We start from the raw sequence: 23,127 nt of genomic DNA on the forward strand, positions 1-23,127 counted from the left end.
TTAGAAGCTACTGATGCAAAATGTAGATTAAAAACCTCAAAAGTCATATTCACAATTTGTCATAATGTTATTTGTGACTAATTATCACATTTTCACTACTTTAATTAGTGCACCCCTCCTGTCTTCTGGCTTCTGGTGAAAGGCACCATTGAGTGTCAAGTCTCACTGCAGAATGAGTGAACGCTGTGCTCATTTCCTGCAATTTCTCACAGTTTCACATCACTGCAGATGGTGTTTTGTGACTTTAATATATTAGGGGATAGTTTCAATTTCTACAGTGGTTTGCTTTTTAATTCTGTACTGTGAAATGTATAGAAAACAAAGACGGGGAGGCATTTTCTGAGGAAATGGAATCAACTTTATGTGTGAAAAGACCCAAAATGAGCACTGTAAGCCGACGACTTGATAATAATGAGAAAATTATTTAACAAGCATTTATATAGGTATGATTTTGTCCTGAGCTTTTTGATCACTATAAATGGTTTCCACTATATTTCACTTTCCCAGTGTTCCCAGATGTAACATACCAACCAAATAATGACAGCCACTTCCATTTTTTAAATCAATGCTGTTTTAAGTCTGAAGACCCAATAACACTCCTTCTCCTGTCCTATCTATACTCTGAAGGTGTTCCTGAGTGTAATGTCCATCAAACTAAATGTAACAGCCTAACATCCACTGTAAAACATTATGTGATTGACTGCAGCTAACAGGGATTTATCATCGTCACTGGGTTTAATATGGGTTGTTTATAGGGGAGCGAATTAGACCCATGAGCCACAGAGGTTTAGCAAACTTTAGAGGTTTACTTTAAAATAGCTCCAGTTTTGCCACAGGCATATAAAAATGCACTAAACAGCTGGATAATGGGCAAATAATGAAAGAAAAAACTAGAATCTGCATTTTCATAGAAAATGTATGTGATTGCTGAAAGCTGCTGCTGCTGCTGCTAAAAATGCTGTTCTGTAGTCTCCACAGTTTTCTAAATATTATCTATTTTGTGCACTCCTCTTGTTAATTAGGATATATAATCTTAATTTTAATTAAGATGTCAACAAACTAACACTGACTACTCATGCTTGGCATTTTAAAAGTAGAACCATGTTTCAGCCATCACTATCTGGAACTACTTGTATTTTCTTTAAAGCAGTTATTGTTTCTTTCAGCATGAAACTCAGTAGACTTATTGTCAGTGTCAGTCTGTACATGTGGTTCAAATTTGGTTCCATTTGAATAAAGCATTCAAGAGTTAGAGCAGATTGAAAACTATCTCGATATCCAAATCAAATAAATGGTTGTGTTCAGGGTCGTTTGGTGAATCTTGTAAAAGGGATGTAGGATAGGGAGTCAAAATGATGTCTAACCACTAATTCAGAACTGGTGGGAATTTTTTTAGGATGCAAATGAGCTGATTCAGCATCATCCACTGAATCCAGAGACACCAGAATTTTTCTTCTACGACTTGCAGCTGCCAAGATCTTACCCAAAACATTTTGCGATATTTGTTAACTGATTTCCAACCACGTGGTGATGCTATCGATACTGTTTTTATAGTTTTTATTTCAGCAATCACACAATTATACTTCACATTTAGTATTTTGAGCAGAACAGAATACCTCAGGATGCATTTCATTCATTAATGCAGAACAAACGCTACTTCGTCCTCTGTATTACCTCTGTACTGTGGGCGGAGGGCGCGGTTGTTGGGGCAGTCGCGGCCCTGCTTGCTGAAGTTGATGTTGGTTCGGATGCAGCGCTGCAGCAGAGGCTGGGTGGGCCGGGTGTTGTCGCTCATGCTCATGAAGATCTTGTAGGGCTCATTCTGGCTGAGGAGGCGCAGGGAGTGCATCTGTGGAGGACGAGTGGAGGGTTAAAGGAGAATGTGTGGAGGTTGACACGCCATAGAGTTGTGCTCAGTTTAGTTTAAATCAAGAGGTAACCACCATGCTATGACTTATCCTACACTTACAACCCTCCCACTACTGCAGTCTAGTACAACAGGCTCCTTACTGCCTGTGGCTCTAACTCTTCCCCTCACCCTACTTGGGCATGTGGGTGAGTCATTTAGGGCAGCAACATGTTCCCGACCCCAAATGAGGAGCTGCACCATGGTACAGCCATGGCAGGGGTGAAAAATGTCAGGAAGAAAAAAACTGATGATGAGAGAGAGGTTGAGAAAGCTGACAGACAAGCGAGAGCAAAGGTGAGTGTGAGCAGGAAGTAAATAATGTGATAGTAAATGGCAGATGGTGTGTGGGAGTTGATTGCAGAGATTGCAGATTGCATTGTGCTGCTCTTTGATGGTGGGTTCCTGATTTGAAGAAAGAGGTTTGAATCCAGCTTCTGTTCAGTGTCATAAAGAGGCTTCATGGTCACCCAGCTACAGCATCATGCTTAGAGATACAGCTGTCACTGTGGCTGCATGCAGATGTTGATGTTCATTCACACTGTTTAAAGAACAAATGATTTAAAGATACAGATGAAGGAAGAGGACATCTGTAGAGCCTCAGAATAGTGGGAGGCAAAAGAAGTGTTTTTGTGTGCTTTGTGTGTGTGCACTGCATTTCATTACATTACTGTTACTGCCTCTTTTATCTAAAGCACTCAGCAAAAAGCAGATGCTTTCAGTCACAGGTTACAAGATCATAATTTGCAATTCAAAGTGCCCTATGCAAGCAAGGAATTTCACAACTACATTTCTGCCCCAGCCGTTAATTTTCCCCACGGCACATTTATGTATCCTGCGCTCCCGTGTACCTGCATCTGTGTCACGTAGACAGGCTTGTTGATCAGAATCCACGTGGACGTCTCATAGCAGGGAGGGACTGTGATGGAGCCCTCGTAGGTGATGTAACGTGTGGTGTCAGGGTAAAGGTCGGCTATGTTCAGGCCCATCAATAGGAAGGCGTCATCTGAAGAGAAGAGAAGAAGAAAGAGGGGAGGGAGACGGTGTTGTAGTGCTGAAGTGTGTTGGTCTGTTATGTTTACAACCATTTAGAAGAATGCTCTGAGAAAGGAGGAGATGAATTGTGTGTGTGTGAGTGTGTGTGTGTGTGTGTGTGTGTGTGTGTGTTGGCGTGGTTGAAGTAGTACACTCCAGAAATGTATAATGTTTGGACCAATTAAAATGAATGATTTGCCTGCCTGAGAAAACGCATCAAAATGTCAGAGCAGAGATGTGTGTGTGTGTGTGTGTATGTCTGTTCTTGTATTTATCAGGGACTCACTTCACATTTGTGGCCAAAAAACATGGTTCCAACAGACTCCACAGACTCCGTTCAGTTTTGAGGTTATGGCTTATTTCTTGGTTCATATAAATGTCTCAAGGTGATTAATATAAGGCAATGTAATGATGACAAAAACAAGATGCTGTGTGTGTCTGTGTCTGTGTGTGTGTGTGTGCGTGTGCGTGTGTGTGTGTGTAGCAGTGTGGCGCTGCTATATTTAGCTCCATTAACAGGAGGGAATACCCCAGAGGGCCGTGCATCTTCATAGCTGAGGTTGGACAGCAGACTTTGGCAATGTAGTGCTGTAATTTGTATGAAATTAAGAATGCTCTCCTAATGAGGGAAAACACTGGAAAATTCCTCTACATGTGTCCTTCTTTGTGAGTATTGTGTTACAGTTATAGATCTGCCATTATCAAGAAAGAATATAAGAGAAAGAAGAGATGAGCATGTTTAGTGTTACACAACAGTCTACCACTTTGGTCCAGACTGAAAAATCTCAACAACAATTCTGGATTAATTGCCTTTAAATTTATGATAAAAGATTTCCCAGAGGATGAATAGACCTTTCCTATCCTCTGATTTTCCTTTAGTGCCACCATGATGTTGACTTTTGTAATTCTGAGTGAAAAAAAAAAATGGATGGATTGTTATGAAATTTTCTATAAATATTTTTGCCCCCCTCAGGATGAACTGCAATAACTTTGATGATCCTCTGACGACCACTAGGCCAAATTTTCTTTGTCCAATACTTTGTTTTATAACCAGCCTCAGCTGTAGCTTATTTTGTGTTTAGCTCTAATTAGTGAATGTTAGCATGTTAATATGCTACACTAGAATGGTGACCATGGTAAACATTATACATCCTTAACATCACTGTAAGCATGTTAGCATACTGATGTTAGCATTTATCTGAAAGCACCACTGTGCCTAACTGCAGCCTCACAGGGCTGCTAGCAAGACTGGAGACTCTTAGTCTTGTTATCACGATGTATTTCGCTCAAACACATGCAGCACATTCTCACTCCCATCTCGCCACAAACAGATGTTTGGTCAGGACCTATTGATGCTACTTTCTAACATACTGTGTGCCCCTTTAGCATCATGTTGTGCTATGTGGGGTAGCCAGACCGTAGCCAGGGGCACCAGGCCTCCGCCTGGCTCCACCACTGAAAACATGCTTAAAATAAACTTAATGAAAACAGCAGTTAGACACTGGATCAGAAGAGAAGTTATCAACAAGTGAAGCATTCAATCATAATTTGTGTCCCTGCCCTTAGAGAGTTTTGCTTTTTGGTTTGTAATGTGCACCTGTAAAGTCATGTTGGGTTAAACGTGTTATATTTACTTACAAATGTGATTGCAATGTTACTAAATCCTTACTGCAACCAAACCCACATTCACATCCACTCCAGCGACTCGATTTATCACAAAGTACAACAGAATCTAAATCACAGGAGAGCATTTCAAAGAATATTGACGTACATGCACAGAGCTGAGGTTTCGACTTTTGGTAGAATTCATCTTTTAAAGGTATTTTACTCTCAGCTTCACAGCAACATAAAATCCAATTCTACAAAATTTATGTAGAGCATTGTAACAGCCAATGAGGGGCCTGCTTGACACCAAGAGTTTATTGGACATTGGTCAGAACAAGACGTGTTATAATCATCTCATATCATGAATTGTAATGAACAGTGTAGTAGGTTATATAGAGCTTTTCAAAGATCACATTTACCCTAAGAAACAGATACATTCCTGTGGATGTTCAAAGCTGAATTAGTTTGTCTAGGGACAATACACAGGCAGAGAGAGCAGGTGAGAGACTGTGTGTGTGTGTGAGTGTGTGTGTGTGTGTGTGTGTGTGTGTGTGTGTGTGTTAGTGTGTGTGTGTGTGTGTGTCTTACGTTTGTAGTTGATTCTGGTGATTGTGTCTCTATTGAGCATGCGGTTGAGGAACGTGTTGGAGTTTTCAGAGAGCTGAGAGATGACAAGGAGAGAGGGGGATCAAATATTCATCAAAAACCACTGTGCAACACACATGCACACACATGCACATGATGCACACACACCCTTGTCTTATTACATCTGTGGGGACCCATTATATACATAATGCATAATAATGCATAATACCTGAATGCCTGACCCTAAAACCAAGTCTCAACCCTCAAACAGCCATTTAAACTGTGGGTCCAGCATTTTAGTCCCCTCAAAGCTGTCAGACCTCACAAGTCTAGTGGGCTCCCAGTTTTCAGACCCCAGGAATATTATAAAACAAGGCCACATACACTATTTAAATGCAGTTATGTTATGACTGAGTTCATCAAATCATCATCTCTTTCACAGATGTATTTGCTTCTTAACTGGTCCTTCACTGTACCCCCGGTGAGTCACGCTGACCTTTATGAATATGGAGACCACAGCGATGCCATGGGGGCTCTTTGCTGCCTCACTGAAGTTGGCATACAGATCCTGGTTATAATGGATCAGCTGGACCTGAAACAGAGACACAATGACACAGAGCATTGCAAGCTAACCTACGGCAAGTCCAGCAGACTGAAACAAATGGATTGGATTGGATTTTTATTTGAAAAATGTATTGTCCACTTGAGTGACTCCACACTGGTGGGTTGTGGTGGACTGGATATTTACTCGGAGTGGGTTGTAAGCATGTGGATCAACTTTTTAAAACATGGTACGTTGAAATGCAGTTAATTTCCACTATTTCCTTTTTCTTAGTTAGTAGTTAGTACTGGAGCCACTCATGCAATTTTACAATGCAATGCAAAGAAACTATGGAGACCAGTTATGTTGATAATGTGACCCTCACCTTGCACATGTATTAACTCTCAGTTTGTCCAGAGTCTTTATTGAAAAGTGCAGACTGTGAAGAAACCTTCAGTATTTTCCATCCTTGCACTTTCTGTACTGCACTGTTCTTTGTTGTCAGACCTTTTTTTGTGTTTGGCTGTAAAATCAGTTTAGCAGCCCGTATAAGCCGAATTAGTTGTAAATGCTATTGCAATGCTTTCAGTGTTTTTTTAATGTTGGTTTTTATGTCCTCATCGCACTCTCTTGCTGGAGTGCTTCTTTCGTCTTTGAGCTTTAAGCCTCAGTTGTACTTTAGTTATCAGTTTTTAATTTTGTGGGGGGGAAATTATGGCTATACACAGTGATTAGCACTGTCTCCTTATAACACGAAGGTCCTTGGTTTAAGTTCACTTTCGGGCATAATGGATGAATGCAAGTTCAGCGAAAGAGTGTTTGGCTACATGTGGATCACAACCTGATGTTTAAAGGAGAAACTTGAGCCTGGTGTTCGACTAACTGGGAACCACAGTTCTTTTGTTCACAGGGATGTATCATGTCATTCAGTTAAGAGTGAGTGAATAAGAGAAAAGCTGTCAGAGCTAACAGGTTTGCTGGCAGGCTCTTTAGCTCGTCACTAGTGGGACAATAAGTTCAAGTTCATTGAAAATACGTATTTGTACCACTGTCTCATAACTGTGTGTACAGCATGTGACTGCTGCAGAGCAGATTTTACTCTGAGGAAGTTTAATGAAAGTGAATGATGCAGCACAGACGTTCTACTGAGAAGAGCATCTCTGAGCACAAAACACGTCAAATCTTGAAGTGAATCACAAGTAGACCACAAGCAGGTTCCATTCCTGTCAGCCAGGAACAGGTAAGTGGTGCAGACCCACTAACACTGAAGAGAAGAAGATTGAATGCCTCATATGACAAATCGGTAAGGTCCGAATTTGTGTCAGAAACCATGACTGTGTTTGGGTCCTCTTTGGGTAGGTTTTTCATGGATCATTGAAGACCACTCTGCTGTTTTTTGGAAAAGTACAATGGCCTCAGACTTATGAGAGGGCTCAATGGTAAAAGGTTGCTTGAGCCTTTTACTTTATGAAGTAGGCTTCATAAACTTAACACCAGCGAGCAATGGTTCTCTAAATGGAGAGGCTGTGGTAGGATACATTGCTTTTGCATGTGAAAAACTATTATTTTTTATTATTAAACTATTATTAAGCTCCTTCTTAAATAGTATTTAATTGAATATGTGACGTGCCAAGCTATGTTTATTTATTTCATATTGTTGCATATATTTACTGGATCAAAATTTTTCTTTTAAGTCCAAGTCCTTATTTTCATAAGCCTAAAAACCAAAACATGTCAAGAGCATCAATCACATCTCTACCTGAATTCAAGTCAAGTTAAACAGATAAACTGGTGTTAGCCACACTTGCAGCTGGGCTCCTGGAATGATATGGGATTGTCTTTGTTTATTCAGGATAACAAAGGTAGTAGTAGTAGTGATGGTGGTGGTGGTGGTGGTGGTTTGACTCAATCAATGAGATTATTTTTCTTCTTAACATCTCTGAGAGATGCAGAACCACAAACCCAATTTGCATAGAAAGAGTGTGAAGCATCTGAAAAGTTTAAAAGCTCCCTTTTAACATCTTTGTGTGTCTCTCTGGAGACATTGGATTTGCAAAACAAATGCAGAGTTGTGATCCCTGAAAGAGCCCAGGGAATCTCTGCACAGCCTCAAACTTCACAAAGACAAGAGAAAATTAGCTTTTCCAGTTTCAACAACTAGGTTTGAATTGCTTTCATGATGAGCTTTGAGAACCAGATTGTTCACATATGAAAAGTATGTTTCTTAATGAGAGGTGAACTTTCTGTGTACTGTGTGTGTGTGTGTGTGTGTGTGTGTGTGTGTGTGTGTGTGTGTGTGCACGCGCATCTCCCTGTGTTTGCCTTTACCTGGGATAAAATAATCATCTAATCATTATTTCTAAAAAGCCAGTTGCTTGATCTGTTATGAGCAATTATCTTATCAGCCTGTTACTATTCACTGCTCTGTTACATGTATCTGTGTCATCTCTGTGTTTTCTCTCACCTCTCCAGGAAAGCCTTGTCCATTGAGGAGGTGCTCTGAACCCTGGGAGTCCTCGCTCCCAAAGTGGAGGCGGATTTCCTCCAGCCGGTAGCTGTAGCCCAGCGGGCCCCCGGAGATGTTCACCAGGTGGGCTTTGTCAGGCCGCAGGGACACATGCTTCCCTGTGTTGTACATGGTGCCTCCCATCTACAGAGAAACAGCCAGAGAGGGATTAATAATATGATGCCTGTAATTTCTCTACTTCTTCAATATCACATTAGAAGTTATATGCTGTGTATATAAGTAATATATACCATAAGTAGGATACATTGCTTTTTGCATGTGAAAAACTATTATTTTTTATTATTAAACTATTATTAAGCTCCTTCTTAAATAGTATTTAATTGAATATGTGACGTGCCAAGCTATGTTTATTTATTTTATATTGTTGCATATATTTCCTGGATCAAAATTTTCTTTTAAGTCTAAAGTCCAGTCACATCTCACATGTATCAAATCTTACATTAGAGAAGTCCAAGTCCTTATTTTCATAAGCCTAAAAACCAAAACATGTCAAGAGCATCAATCACATCTCTACCTGAATTCAAGTCAAGTTAAACAGATAAACTGGTGTTAGCCACACTTGCAGCTGGGCTCCTGGAATGATATGGGATTGTCTTTGTTTATTCAGGATAACAAAGGTAGTAGTAGTAGTGATGGTGGTGGTGGTGGTGGTGGTGGTGGTGGTGGTAGAAATAATAGTTTAGGTCTGGGATTCTCAGAGCCACTGTTGAGGGTCACACAAGAAAAAAAAATACCTGAAACAACAAACTAAAACCAAAACCAACCATGTGATCACTTCAATGCCTCTATAAACACTCACCCACCCACCAACAGTGAAAAGTAAACATCATGTACACACCTTTTTATAGCTGACTCAAATCAAATGCATTTTAATTTATAGTGCTTGTTCCCTGCCCAACCAGAGCCCTAACAACATCACTAACATGACCAACAACAGCACTAACATGACTAACAACAGCACTAACATGACCAACAACATCACTAACATGACTAACAACAGTATTAACATGACCAACAACAGCACTAACATGACTAACAACAGCACTAACATGACTAACAACAGTATTAACATGACCAACAACAGCACTAACATGACTAACAACAGCACTAACATGACTAACAACAGCACTAACATGACCAACAACAGCACTAACATGACCAACAACAGCACTAACATGACCAACAACATCACTAACATGACTAACAACAGTATTAACATGACCAACAACAGCACTAACATGACTAACAACAGCACTAACATGACTAACAACAGTATTAACATGACCAACAACATCACTAACATGACTAACAACAGCACTAACATGACTAACAACAGCACTAACATGACTAACAACGGGACTAACATGACTAACAACAGCACTAACATGACTAACAACGGGACTAACATGACCAACAACAGCACTAACATGACTAACAACAGCACCAACATGACTAACAACAGCACCAACATGACTAACAACAACACTAACATGACCAACAACAGCACTAACATGACTAACAACGGGACTAACATGACTAACAACAGCACTAACATGAAAAACAACAGCACTAACATGACTAACAACAACACTAACATGACTAACAACAACACTAACATTGACAGATCTCTGTGTACCATCAGTAACATTAATGTTACACAGATTTAACATTGTTACACAGTAACCACATTCACCTCAAGAAGAGCTGAGTGAGACTGTGTGCAGAGTCAGACTGGAGGATATCAGAACCAGCAAACACAACCACAAAACCAACCGTTTCATTATTTACACAGAGTGACAGAGACAGCAACAAGACAAACACAGGCAGAGTTTCAGCTTGTCACTTTTAGATGAGGGTAAACACCACAATAACACAAAACATTATTATTAATTTGACACTTATAAAATATGTGATTACCAAATATAATACCAGGTTATAAATACCAAATAATATTATTTGCTTTTCATGGAGCAAAGCAATAGAATGTGCTTATTATTTACAGTTGTGTTCAAAATAATAGCAGTCCCACATCACTAGCAAGATAAATCACTGTTTTTGTTAGAATTTCAACTTCTACACTGCAAGTAAGTTTCTAGAAGGTTCAATAAAGGTATAGAAAACCAACAAACCCAACAGGCATGATGTGCATGCTGCTGATTCTGTGAAACTGAATCATTTACTGAAAGGGGCGTGTTCAAAAAAATAGCAGTGCCGAGTTCAATTAGTGAGGTCGTTGATTATGTGAAAAAAATAGGTGTTAAACAGGTGGCCCTTATTTAAGGATCAAGGCAACTGACGCTGCATATGCTGGCTGTGCATTTGTCCTTGAAAAACAGAGTAAAATGGGTCGTTCAAGACACTGTTCAGAAGAAGAGCATTCTTTGATTAAGAAATTAATAAAAGAGGGGAAAACCTATAAAGAAGTGCAGAAAATGATAGGCTGTTCAGCTAAAATGATATCAAACGCTTTAAAATGGCAGCCAAAACCAGAAAGGCGAGGAAGAAAAAGAAAAACGACTATTCGAATGGATTGGAGAATAACCAAAATGGCAAAGGCTCAGCCAATGATCAGCTCCAGGAGGATCAAAGAAGATCTAAGATGGCCTGTGAGTACTGTAACAATCAGACGACGTCTATGTGAAGCCAAGCTACCAGCAAGAAGCCCCCGCAAAGTCCCATTGTTAAAAAAAATACATGTGCTGAAGCGGTTACAATTTGCCAAAGAACACATTGACTGGCCTAAAAAGAAATGGCGTAATATTTTGTGGACTGATGAGAGTAAGATTGTTCTTTTTGGGTCTAAGGGCCACAGACTGTTTGTCAGACATCCTGCAAACAGTGAATTCAAGCCACAGTACACAGTGAAGACGGTGAAGCATGGTGGTGCAAGCATCATGATATGGGGATGTTTCTCGTACTATGGTGTTGGTCCTATTTATCGCATACCAGGAATCATGGATCAGTTTGAGTACATCAGAATACTGGAAGAAGTCATGTTGCCGTATGCTGAAGAGGAAATGCCCTTGAAATGGGTGTTCAACAAGACAATGACCCCAAACACACCAACAAGCAAGCAAAATCATGGTTCCAGACTTGTGGGCTGACATAAAAAATGCTGTTCATGAGGCAAAACCAAGAAATGCAGAGGAATTGTGGAACGTAGTACAATTGTCCTGGGCTGCAATACCTGTTGACCGGTGCCAGAAGTTGGTCGACTCCATGTACCACAGATGTGAAGCAGTTATCAGAAACTGTGGTTATGCAACTAAATATTAGTTTATGATTCTCAGGAAAGTTGAATCTTCAAGCATTTCTTAGTTTATACAGTACATTTTTGAGTTTGTAAAGAAAGAAACACTGCTATTTTTTTGAACATTATATTTCTTGACTTTCTGTAAAATATTATCAAATTCAATTACTTTTTCCAATTTTCTTGCTTTGAAATAGAATGTGCAGTGTCCCCAATGCATTTGTGTTCATTAAAATAGAATTTATTTGAAGGATTTTGAGGTTTACTCACCTTTTTAAACACACTGCTATTATTATGAACATAACTGTACATATAGAAAGCCCAGAATATTGTTAAATAATGATAGTAATACATGTATATAGTCATCTAATGACCCTGACCACCGTGAGGACCCTCTTGAAACTGATGTTTATTATTATTCTTAAAAATGATGAATTTCATTTTTTTAGGGGCTAAATGTGCCTGAAAACTACCAAAACTGCACCTGTTAGACATATTTTATGGTTCTTGCGCATGGGTGTGACACACACACACACAATTTCATTGCAGTACGTAATTTGTATAAGGCAGATGTAACATCCCAAACCAGCTGCCCCGATGTGCATGACAGTGCAAGGGCCCAGTCAACACTGCTTGCAGCTTTAATATTTATACTCTGTGCTGCCTCAACACACAAACAACAAAAGCTGCATAAATAAAAACCAAACATTAGTAAGTGAGGTAACTGGTGTTTATAGCTGACCAGCTTGCACAATCACCATAATTATGCCAGATGAAAATAGATTTGAAACATAAGACTGAATCCTTTCTAAACTAACACTTAGTATTGGTGTTAAATTATAATCCAAACTGGACAGTGCTGCAAAAATTACAGCACCAAGCTTAATTTATTTTAGTAGCGTTTCTTCCTTCATTGAATCCCAACTGAGCTGATCACACAGACAAAATACCTGAAGTATGAAGTTTGCTTAATGAGAACATTAGACTTTGTGCTGAAACCAGTGCAGAAAATTGAAAAACTAAATAACTTTAACCTGCAAACCAAACCCAGATGATTTCATCCCAACCTCTTCAGCTGTAAAACTGATGCAGGTTTAAAAACATTCTTTTAGAAAACGACACAGCAGCTGAAAAGCTTAAACTTATCTTTACATGGTTGAGTGTGTCTGGTTTGACTTGTCCTTGTGGCTTACTTTGCCCGGTAACACATAACAAATTCCTCTACCTTTACCATGCAGGACAAATAAAGCGATTCTGTTTGTATGGATTAAAACTGCTTTTCCTGTTGCTCATGTGGCTCCAGAGTCATATCTTGTCAGCTCCTCTCAACGCCCCTGGAAACACATTAACTATTAATGCTCGTTACCTGCATGCCAACCATATTCATCATGCATTTTGCATGGCATTCACTATGTTCACATATTCATTACTGCTGTTTGTATAATAAATGAGGAGAAAGCACCCGGCCTCAGTTTAATTGTGGCATGCCAGTGCTGGGGTTGTATGAAATTAAACCATTACTCACCAGCCTGGAATCTTTTCACAAGATAATCCTTAAAGAAAAGCACAACATTATTTTAAAAAGGCGAAGGATTTAAAATCTAAAAATGACTGAATGATTTCACTCGTCTGTGTCACTCAAAAACAGGTTGTTCGAAACAGCAAAGAGGGTAAGCACTTTCCTATTTTATACTGTATACTATAAAGAGATATTTAAAAATGGCCTCATGAAAGAAGATGTTAATATTCTCATCCTAAACCTCTCTTACATCTTTCTGAGACTTGCTTGCAAACTCTCTTGACTACACAAACAGTGTTGTAAACTGTTTGTTTCGACCTGATGAATGCCATCTGTTCACGGGTAATTGTGCATTTTTGAGATTAGCTTCATAATGTTGGCTGTTCTGTTCCATTTGTTGATCTGTTTCACGAACAATAACATCACCCCAGAGTAAAAAGTGTGTCAGCAGTGATATTAGATCCAAATGGCACAATGGGTAGCAGTGGCTCTGGGCTTGAACCTGCCGGCAGGCTAGGGCCTTTCTGTGTGGAGTTTGCATGTTGCATACCTGGGTAATCTGGCTCTCTTCCATAGTACAAAGACATGCATGTTAACTGGCAACTCTAAATTGCCTGTAGGTGATTGTGTGAATGAATGGTTGTTTGTCTCTTTATGTCAACCCTGTAATAGACTGGCGACCTGACCAGGGTGTAATATGTCCTAACCCAGTGTCAGCTGGGATTGGCTCTAGCCCCCTACAACCCTAAAAGGATAAATGGTATGCATAGTGAATGAATGAAGGCCAGAGTGAGAAAATATTCCTGCAGCTTTAAATGCTTTGTGCACAGGAGTACCTTTACAGAAACAAAGAGGGAACCTAGGGCCTCCACCATGGTGGAGGTGGTGAAGGACATCATGAACTGCATGTTCACCAGCAGTCACTTCCAAGCCATTTCCAAGCTGCTGCTCTGCTGCTGTTAAAATCCTGACTGTATAACCATGATGTCATCTGACAAAATCACCACACACATAAATGAAAAGCAAAGGCTGTGCTGTGATTTCAGCTGTATTTACTTATAGAATAATCCCTCATAGAGAAAGTTAGAAATGAAAGAATATCTGTCTTATTTTGTTTCTCACACACCTCACAGTCTCCGTCTAGATAACAAACTGCTGCTGCGCCTCTGAACAGAGTGCTTTTTTTGAAAGAAAAAATCTCTAAGGGTGTTTTCACCAAGCAGCAACTTCTAGGGCTGAAAAATTAACCAACACTGACACTAAAAACTGCAGTTCTTCTTATGGTCGCTTGAGTCTGGCTCCAAAAGTGAGTCCATCCCCATAGACTCCCATGTTAAAATACCCAACTTTACAGCAGAAATGAACATGTTTACAGCCTGGTACAAAAACCATCTCTATTGCTAATTTCCTCTGTACTAGGCTGAATTTTTTTATATAACTCACCTGTTTAAATTTTATTAAGCCTTAAAGTTCTGCATAACTGCGGATGTGGCCACTTTGAGTGACAGGTGGGTGAGTGTTTGGTTGCCACAAACCGGCTCACAACCGGCATGCACTGGCAAATACTGATGTCCTTCACTTGTAAATCACTTTGGATAAAATCATCTGCCAAATGAGTAGATGTAAATACACCCCACCTCTAAGTACGCCCATTTTTGGATTAGCCAGGCATTAAGCTGAGTCCTCGTTCTGTCTATTTTTTTTTTTTTTTTTTTTTTTTTTTGAGGGTCCCAGTGCAATAGCATGTGATCCCTCTACAGCAGGGCTAAAATACAATGGTGAAAGGCAAAACTAACCTTTGTGTTCAGAATGCACAGGTTAAACACAACATGGACTTGAAGTGAATCAAACCGAGACCACCTCAGTTCACTTCATAACATGGTATTCAGCTGACCAGTGGTGTAACTCGATCATTGTCATGGACATTGGCATTTATAGGGTGGTCCCCTGCTTTTATGGTCCAGACAAACAAGCAGTGTCAGTTAAAGAGGAAAGGCTCATCAAAGTTACATCAGTCAAACATCTTTGTAACAGTTCAATTAAGACACAGCTCATTTTATTGCTCATTTTCTAAATCATATATGATTTGAAGTTGCAGTGGAAGAATGGCTGTGTCCACAGATAAGCAGCAAAGTACTTAAGATATCAAGTGCTTTTCACATCTTCGAGCAAAACTGCATTGGATGGCAGGATTGTTGCACAGCAGGTGGGATTTGTAAATGCATGTGGCAACTCCCTGCACTGGATTGAGGAAAACAAATCAAACATACTCCAATTTACTGAGTACAAACAGGTTAAAGCTGTTTGATGTGTCATCTTAGAAAAACCAAACAAGAGAGAGGCAAATCTTCAAAGCTTTCATCTGTTTTCTGTCAGGCATGTGATGGAATCAAATGTATGGCCAGAGAGATGAGACAGGAGGGTCAGTAGACAGAAAAAGACAAGGCAGAGGGAAAGAGGAAGAGAATTGGGAAAATTTACCGAAGAACAACCAGAGAAACTAGGTCACATTGGATAAAATTATGAACTGAATACGTTCTTGATTCTCCCATTTGTACCAAGCAAATGCAGTATGCATTATGTGTATGCAACAAGGCACAATACAACTGTGACTTGCATTTTCCTGAGACTGTCCTGTGAAAAAACGAGCCCATTTGTCATTTGTGCAGCAGGTTATTATTATTAGTTACATTTTTTTGGGCAACATCTAGTGGTCGTAGTAATCATGACAGGAGCAAAGAGGAAAGTGTGGTGATAGAGCGACAAAGTCAGGAGGAGGTTGGGATGGATGGATCACAGGAATACGACACAGGAGAGTGGTGTTTTATTCCCATGTGAAAGTAGCAGTTTATGTCGTTTCTATTATCCATGACAGCTAACCACGTTGTTATTATTGTAACCATGACATCATCTAATGTTGAGGATATACTTATTTTAACTCTTCACCATCTTTTCCTAAACCTAACCAAGCCATGAGCGTTACTATAGCAACCATGGCTAAATACAAAAGATTCATCATATGGACAATTTATTTCATATCCTATTCTAATTTTTTCACAATTCATCATTCTGGATGCAAATATAGGTCCTTGTAGCTGCCATCATATGGTTACATGAATCTATCATACATACAACTACAGTGCAGGGAACTGATGGGAGGGAATAGAACTGCTTTTTAGGAATGTGATGGATTATTGTTTTAATTACAATGACCTAAAAAAGGGAGAAATACAATGAGCCCCAACCACCATAATATCACACACTAAGAATTAATTGAAAGAGAAACAGAATACTGACAAAGACAGAATCAGTTTTCAGTCAGTCAAACAATTACAAGTAGGAAAGAGACAAGGGAAAACAGAATTAGCAGAATAATGATGAAAAGAGAGAAAGTATGATTGAAAAAGAAGCAGAGAGAGTAGTCTGACAGAGAGGAAGAGGGTGGAGAGAGAGGTTGAGAGAGATAAGTTAGGAAGAGCCTCAGCTCCTGTGAGAAACAGTAAGGAAAATGAAATGCTAATATTTAAGAGGAAAAGTGATGAATCCCACCTGGGCAAGGGCTGTAATAGGCCGCTGCATAATGCATGCAACCCCAATGAGCACACGTGGGGGCCAAGGTTTTAATTTAAGTCCTCTGCTTTGTCGGTGTCTATTAGAGACAAGCTCTGTGGCTATCCCTCTGTGGGTTTAATTATCCCAACAGAGGACTGTGCGCAGATAGCTCTGCTTTGCTTGCTCTTTTAGAGCTTTATGCTGCTGGAGGTTGATAATTTCCAACCAATCCCAGCTACACACTCGTGATGAAGAGACACAATGCTGCAGGGCTGAGCATCTCTTACGAGGGTAATCCACACTTCAAAAAGATGTCTACTGCTTCTTTTTCAGCACCGTGATACGTTGTATTTGTGATGTGAAGTGCCAACAGTCCAAAAAGCCCTGTAAAACTAAATTTTACATATCCTAATTCCAATTCCAAGGACGAGTTCAAGAGATGTTTTGCAGTGACTCATTTATAGAGTGGAGTAGATTATAGAATAGTAAATGGAAATAACACATAATTAGTTTAGATATAAGTTTATAATATATGTAACATACACATAGTAAAATTTGTACATCTACATATATCAAAAATGAATTTGTATATGGTATAACATGTTGTGACCATATATGTAAACAATACATATTTAATTTATATTTGCAAGTTCATTGAAACAATATGTATAACAATTCTATATCCTTTCAAATGTTTTTTTCAAATTAATTTCTCATTAATTTAAACCTGTCTGTCTGTCCATTCTGGGAATGTGTTCTCAGGATTTTGGAGTATATAATATTATACATACTATACATACTATATTGACATATATGTAAATATAAGATATTGGTCAAAATTTGAGTCGGTTTCATAAAAAAAAGAACAACTATATATATATATATATATATATATATATATATATATATATATATATATATATAGTTTTTATTCTATATGTATACATTTTATGTATGGAAATTCACTATATGTACATATAAAATATTACATTTGAGTATGGGTTATATTTACACTTTCATTTTTTTGATATGGATATGTTATGTTGCAGGATTTTATATATTGTTTTTTTCTAACTATACTTCATTTAATTTGTATGCTTTGAGTTTGAAATGTACTTACTTAATATTTAATGCATCTTAACTTCCTGAGTATGTGACAATGTTACCACTGACGATCTTGATACAGCCCATACATATATGCCCATATATATATATATAGCAGTGAAGTGAGTTATTATGAAAAATATTGCATATGGTGGGAAATATCTGCACGTGTCATAACCCTCTGTCACTTTATTAATTATGAATCCCAGGACAATCTAACAATCTAGTGCAGTTTTTCATATCCAAACCTAATTCCTCATCTCCATCTAAATCCCTCATTAGACAGTAAACAGCTCCAACATTTTACTTCTGTTTACTTATTTCTTATATTTATTGGTTGACTCCACCACTGTAACAAGCTGCTCTTTGAACAATGAATACATCCGTGTGCTTTGAGATCATTGCATTCTGGGATATTCATGGATATAAAAAGTTTCAAGGACAAACTGCCTCAAACAGCTGTTTTCCACACTGTTCAAATGTGAAACTGCCTCATGGGCTGTCAGCTGAAAGTTTATAGGTCAACAGAATCTCTTGGTCTTTGGGTCAGAGAGTCTCACAGGATTTCAGTCTTTTTTCTACACACTGATTAAAACTAGTTTATTTATTTTTAACAGCAGCAGATATTTTAGCTCTAACATATTTGAGATTATATATTGGATTAGATTTGGTTGCTAACAGCAACCAACCAGCACTGATAAATAATTAAGTTTCATTTAATGGACATTTTAACATCCAGGCACAGGCACAGACACAACCACATAAATGGCTAACAGCAAATTTGACCTAATGTTTATGTTTTCAACTAAAGTAACAAAGTTCAAAATGTGAAAACAGTTGTATGGTAGTTTATGACCTTGGATCGTCTTCAAAATGTGGTTCTACTAATCATTTTCTTTAAAGCTCCACATCCTGTCTGCAGAATTGATTTCCTGCCAGTAATTCAAGAATTTCATTTGTGGAAAGAGACTCAATATAGGGCACGTCACACCATGTGGTGAATGGAGAAGAGCTGCTGCTGACCTCACAGGGTTGCTGAAGGGCTCGCTTGGATAAAATAGCCAAAGTCTCTTTCACGCCTGGAGTTCAGTTCATTTGGTCCAGGCCAAAGAAAAAAAAGACACCATGTTATCTTCTATTCTTCTCATTACAAACTACCCAAGATGTGTAAACATGAAGTCATATGAATTTACTGGGTGATCCTGCGTCATTAGTGCGAGACGGAGCCATGTGGAGAAATCAGTTTTCAGAGACTGACAACAGATCATGCTGCACTTAAACTTAACTGTTTTTGGCTCAGGGGGTAACTGCATGGTTCTTGATAAAAGTCCTTTTACCATTTATTTATGTTCTCTAGAGTAACAATGACCAGAGAAAAATGGGCCTGAGTAGTAAAGCCTGCAACTGAACCCTGTGCGTCATAAAAGTGATGAACAGGTGGGAGACAAAAAAAAAAACGTGTTAAAAGACATTTTATAACATAATATGTGTGTAAAGTTACTGTGTGGTCGTTCTTCTGTTGTTTCAATCACTTTTTAATGACTCACCATTAAAATACATTTCAGGACAGAACCACAAGAGACATGTATTTTAACTCCTTCTCATGTTCTGAATCAGGCAGGAACTAAAAGGCAAGTCAGCTTTTTTCAAATGAACCAAACTAATTAGCTGTTTAAGGTGTGAAACTTTAAACAGCTAATTCACCTTTTAGGTTTAATCTTTTCCAAAAAATGTATCTTAATTTATGAAATTGTCTGTAATCAGACAGCAGCAGATTGAAACAGTGTTAACATCACACTCAGACCGAAACATCTGTGTCTAACTAATTTTCTGCTGTGACTGTACGCTGGTAAGTGGCTGAGGGGGAACATGTAATGTATGCGTGAATGTGTGTATGTGTGTGTCTGTGTGTGTGTGTAAAAGGCAGAGAGAGGAGGCAAATAGGCTGTCAGAATGATTAATTCCCTGTTTGAATGACCCCGTGCTCGTCTCCTGTCTATTTCCATCTACTCTCATTCTCTTACCTTTCTTTTCTCTCTTCTTTTTTTTTGTCTCTTCCAGTTTTGTGACTCTTTCTCCCTCGTCCTGTTCTCCACTTCACTCTGCTTCCCTCTTCTCCCTAATCATTACTTCCTTTCAGTCGGTTTCCCTTTCTTTCTTTTCCTCATTTTATTTCTCTTGGTCCTCTCTTGACATTCAGTCTTGTCACTCAAGTCAAACAGATTTTTAGCTGCCCGCTCTATTCTTACTTATGCCTCCTCGTCTCTCATCTCTACTGCACTTTGGCAGCATGAAGTGGAGAGACATACAACTCCTGTTCATTTCTGCAGAACCTTCATTTTTTTGTGAAACCAGGGGAACTTTGAAATCTGTCTATTTGAGATAATTTTCTCAAGGATATCAGAGCCTGGATGTCTCTGAATTTTCTGTCATTAAATCACCACAAAACAGATTCTGGTCCTTGCCCCGAATCAGACCTTTGAAATAATAATGCAGCAGCACTTGGCTGTAGAAGTTAGAAGCTGCATCACATCTACAGCTGGTTCAAAAGTCTTACTATTACTAACAGAGAATCTATCTGAGAACGTGCCTTTATTACCTCTGTGTTAGCTTGACCAAATTCCAAACCCTTTTGCTTGTTTACTACACAGTTTGGCTGCACCAACAATCAGCGAGTTACTGATGCCATGCAGTTCCAGTTCCAGTGGCCTCTCAGGTAATCAGAACAATCAATCCTGGTTGTGACTCCTAGACTATAGGGCAGACTCCTCTTGAGGTCAGATCAGCAAAGCAAACACCCGGGAGTAACCCAGCAGACCTTGACCTCCACATTTCTTTGTCAGCTTAGGTATTTGTGAAAGGTAAGGGCTGTTTTCATCCTGCAACGTGATGTTCAGGTGTTTTGGTTTGCCCTTTCAGGCCACTGCTGGATACATTCACTCCAACAGGAACGATGCCTTACTGCAGCATTTTTCATGTTTCATGTTGTATTTTTATCATTGAATTTTTTGGATTTGCTTTGTTTCAGTTCTGCATAAAACACACAAAAAAAGATCGTACAGTTTGAATCTCTTTCATTCTGCTTGAAGCACATAGTATTTGGACACGAGTTTGGAGACATATACATTCGGAACAGGATGACAACAAAATGTGCACAGTATTAAGGAGCTGGCAATAACACTTGAAATGCTTCAAACACTAAACTAGTGACTACAGACTAAATGAGAAACACGGCTCCAGGAAGTCACAGGTGGACGGGAATAATGGCTCAGTTTGCAGAGGTGTAGTGGTTTTCATTTATACTCCACCAGGAGGCATGTTAGTACTTGATCATGCGCACTACATATCAAATCAAAATGGCGACATCCATGCAAGAAGGAGAGGAGCTGCTTTGTCTGATGTACTTATTCTTTAAAAGAGGAACTGTGAGGTGAGGGCAGCGGTGGACCTCCTCACACTCTCTTCAAACTCAGCGTCCATGTTTGTTCTCCAGCTCATGTGCAGTTGGCACCTGTGTAGCGTAGAGGTCGCAGGGACATAACCAATGGGTTGGTACGCAGATGTCCGCACCAGAGTCTCACGTACACCCCCCCACTGACGAAATTGACATCACCCTAGCTGACCCTTCCTTACTTGCAGATGTGTAAAGTGTAACAGTGGTGTAAATCTGAGAGAGGAAAGAAAAGAGGAAAAGGGCTTTTGGATGGTGCCACTCTGCACATTGAACTGTTAGCTGTGGGGCTACGTCCATGCTGCATATCCAGGGGGTTCCACCATGCCATCTTGGCCCAGTTCAGACCTGGCGTCAAAATGCGTCCTGAGTGATCCAATCACAAGTGATCAGCTCTAAGTTCGTCTGTTCACACCTGCTTTAAAATGCATCTCCAGGGACCACCTCTGATCGGATCTCACTTCCCCTCTCCGTATGCAAATGAACAGGTATGTGTGTGTGTGTGTGTGTGTGTGTGTGTGTGTGTGTATGTGAGTGAGTGAGTGAGAGAGAGAGCGGTTCAGAGGGGTTGAATGAATCAATGTGCTGTGCACAGCTCTACAGTGAAATAAGTGTATTTGGAATAGTAAAAAAAATCAGAATGTGGTCTGAGTGACTGGATCTCAAACGCTCACTGTGTCTTGGGTGCGTTCACACCTGAATTAGCACTGCCCACTTGTGATCGGATCACCTGAGACAGATGTTAATATCAGGTGTGAACAGGGCCTTAGATTGTTGCTCACACCCCACCCCCACTAACCTGACAACCATGTGTAATGTCACCCACTCTGATGTTAGTGTGAGACTCCAGATGGTGTACATTTTTCTTTTCACTTACTGTGTATTTATTATTATTAGGGCTGTCAGCATTAATGCGTTAATCGCAATGACATTAAGGACCAAGCATAACGCGTTTTTTGTTTTTATTGTGTTAATCACGTGCTGCAAAAGATTCTTTATTTTACACCGTCATTGCTGCTGTTACCAGCACTACTATTTTGACCTCTTTGACCCTTACTTGTGGCGTAGTGGAGCAAGATACTTCATGGCAAGTCATGTCTATGGGAGCAAAACTGGGAGGGTTCCGGTCTGCATAAAGGGGTGTGTTGGGAGACCTGAAGTGTTTAAATCCAATGTCTGAGTCATCATTGGTGAAGATTGAATGAATTGGAAAATAAAAATATAACTTACCCAGAGCTCGTCTACGGATAAATAAATTACTAGACATATTCATAATTACATATCAGACATGCTAATGTTAGCTTCTAGTTCTGACAGACTGACGGTTATGTGTCGTTGTGCAAGAGAAAACAGTTCTGAAATGCAAAATAATATAATTTTAATCATGTGATAAAAAAATGCGATTAATAATTCAGTGTTTTAATTCAGTGATTAATCGCGATTAAGGAAAAAAAATCGATTTACAGCCTTAGTTATTGTTACTGTTTTATAGTAGTTTTTACTTTTATACTTATATACTTCCTCTTTTCTAGCTGCATGCTGAGCAATTGTAACACAGTGGTTTTCCTTTAGGGATCAATAAAGTATCCAGGCTTCATTTTCCTCATCAAAATCAACCACCCAGTGGGACTATGCCAGAGTAGCTGTGATTAAACTTTCTCTCTCCACAGTGTCTCATTTTTTACTAACAAACCCTTTTTCACCTTATTGTCCTTCATAGAATAGAGCAGAACTTCAATGAAGTGCAGTGTTTCTCCAAATCAAAGGGTCAGAGACAATACTGTCAATACAAAGAGGGGTCTTGCATTTTTGGAAAATCAAATATAGGAATCTGCCCCCCTCCCAACCCAGTCATTTTCATACGGCCCCTAACCAAGTAGTTTTTGTGTCTCTGACCTTGTGGTCACTCATCTTGGTTGACTCTCTTCTGGCCCCACAGTGGTAGAATAATCTCCCCAGTGTCACTGCCCATCTTTAACTGGCTTAAAACTCGCCCTTTCAGATCAACTCCAGACATCTCAACAGTCCTTTCTAGCACCTACTTATGTCTCA

At 39.3% G+C, this 23,127-nt stretch overlaps 1 protein-coding gene across 2 annotated transcripts in view; it reads right to left on the minus strand.

Moving 5' to 3' along the window:
* The window catches only part of LOC139618672 (carbonic anhydrase-related protein 10-like), a 144,297-nt gene that overhangs the window by 48,119 nt on the left and 73,051 nt on the right, over positions 1 to 23,127 (minus strand). For both annotated transcript variants that reach the window (XM_071474813.1, XM_071474814.1), the window contains exons 4-8: positions 8,137 to 8,322; positions 5,628 to 5,723; positions 5,135 to 5,207; positions 2,758 to 2,912; positions 1,675 to 1,849 (exon numbers count right to left, since the gene is read on the minus strand). In XM_071474813.1, the coding sequence (XP_071330914.1) occupies positions 1,675 to 1,849; positions 2,758 to 2,912; positions 5,135 to 5,207; positions 5,628 to 5,723; positions 8,137 to 8,322 (685 nt within the window). The remainder of the gene's footprint in view (positions 1 to 1,674; positions 1,850 to 2,757; positions 2,913 to 5,134; positions 5,208 to 5,627; positions 5,724 to 8,136; positions 8,323 to 23,127) is intronic.

This window comes from Trachinotus anak, unplaced genomic scaffold (genome assembly GCF_046630095.1).
Source record: "Trachinotus anak isolate AG129_WGS33_773 ecotype Australia unplaced genomic scaffold, CSIRO_AGI_Tana_v1 ptg000003l, whole genome shotgun sequence".
NCBI classification, from domain to species: Eukaryota; Metazoa; Chordata; class Actinopteri; order Carangiformes; family Carangidae; genus Trachinotus; species Trachinotus anak.